Genomic DNA, 1,391 nt, shown 5'->3' on the forward strand with positions numbered 1-1,391 from the left:
CCGTGAGCCTGGAGGCCGCCCAGGGCCGCCTCACCGTGGCGTACCATGCGCGTGCCCGCAGCGCCGGCCATGGCTTCAACGCCACCTATCAGGTGAAGGGCTATTGCCTTCCCTGGGAGCAGCCGTGTGGGAGCAGCAGTGACAGTGATGGGGCAGCGCGGGCGACCAGGGCTGCTTCTCGGAACCACAGCGCTGTGACGGCTGGTGGCATTGTGCCAGCGGCCGAGACGAGCAGGGTTGCCCTGCCTGCCCGCCGGATCAGTACCCCTGCGAGGGTGGCAGTGGTCTGTGCTACACGCCTGCCGACCGCTGCAACAACCAGAAAAGCTGCCCCGACGGGGCGGACGAGAAGAACTGCTTCTCCTGCCAGCCTGGCACCTTCCACTGCGGTACCAACCTGTGCATCTTTGAGACGTGGCGCTGTGACGGCCAGGAAGACTGCCAGGACGGCAGCGATGAGCACGGTTGCCTGGCCGCCGTGCCCCGCAAGGTCATCACCGCGGCGCTCATCGGCAGCCTGGTGTGCGGCCTGTTGCTGGTCATCGCACTGGGCTGCGCCTTCAAGCTCTACTCATTGCGCACGCAGGAGTACAGGTGGGCGCTGTGCCCACAGCCAGGGGACCGGGTTTCTTCATCACCCAGGCTTGCTGTCCCCGCAGCTGTGGGTTTGCAGATGGGGCCTGGACCAGCTACGTGGAGGCTGCCCTGTGCACCCTGGGGTCCCTACATCTTGGGATGTCTGGGTGGAGGGTGGACCCAGAATCCTGTTGCTGCTGCAGGTCCGGGGCAGCCCAGCCATGTCACCCTCTGCCCACCACTTCCAGGGCCTTCGAGACCCAGATGACGCGCCTGGAGGCTGAGTTCGTGCGGCGGGAGGCACCTCCATCCTACGGTCAGCTCATCGCGCAGGGCCTCATTCCACCCGTGGAGGACTTTCCTGTCTACAGTGCCTCCCAGGTGAGCCCCTGGAGGGCGCGAGGCCCCTCTGGGGCCAGGTGGGACAGTGTGCGGAGGAGGCTGGTCCAGCAGTCACAGGAGTGGAAGGCAAGGCCTAGGCAGGGTGACCTGGGGCCCATGGCCAGGTGGGGGGGTGGACAAGGGGTCTCTTGGGTCTCAGGTCCCTTGGGGTGTGCTGACTCCTGCCCCTGAACAGCCTGGTCGCCCCTCAGCCGCATCCCCTGCCCCACCCTGCCCCACCCCACCCCACCCCACAGGCCTCTGTGCTGCAGAATCTTCGCACAGCCATGCGGAGACAGATGCGTCGGCACGCTTCCCGCCGGGGGCCCTCCCGCCGCCGCCTCGGCCGCCTCTGGAACCGGCTCTTTCACCGGCCGCGGGTGCCCCGAGGCCAGATCCCACTGCTGACCGCAGCACGCCCCTCACAGACCGTG

The 1,391-nt window shown here is 67.6% G+C and overlaps 1 protein-coding gene across 1 annotated transcript; it reads left to right on the forward strand.

Annotated features, from left to right (window-relative positions):
- Positions 1-5: 5 nt before the first annotated feature.
- On the forward strand, positions 6-1,388 carry LOC108526062 (low-density lipoprotein receptor-related protein 3-like; the record flags this gene model as incomplete). Its single annotated transcript, XM_017866754.1, is given in 4 exon segments — positions 6-147; positions 150-594; positions 825-957; positions 1,215-1,388. Coding segments are annotated over 4 exon segments (894 nt in total), but the record flags the coding sequence as incomplete, so codon positions are not given.
- Between the last annotated feature and the right edge of the window lie 3 nt (positions 1,389-1,391).

Source organism: Rhinopithecus bieti, unplaced genomic scaffold (genome assembly GCF_001698545.2).
Source record: "Rhinopithecus bieti isolate Rb0 unplaced genomic scaffold, ASM169854v2 scaffold_75059, whole genome shotgun sequence".
NCBI lineage: Eukaryota > Metazoa > Chordata > Mammalia > Primates > Cercopithecidae > Rhinopithecus > Rhinopithecus bieti.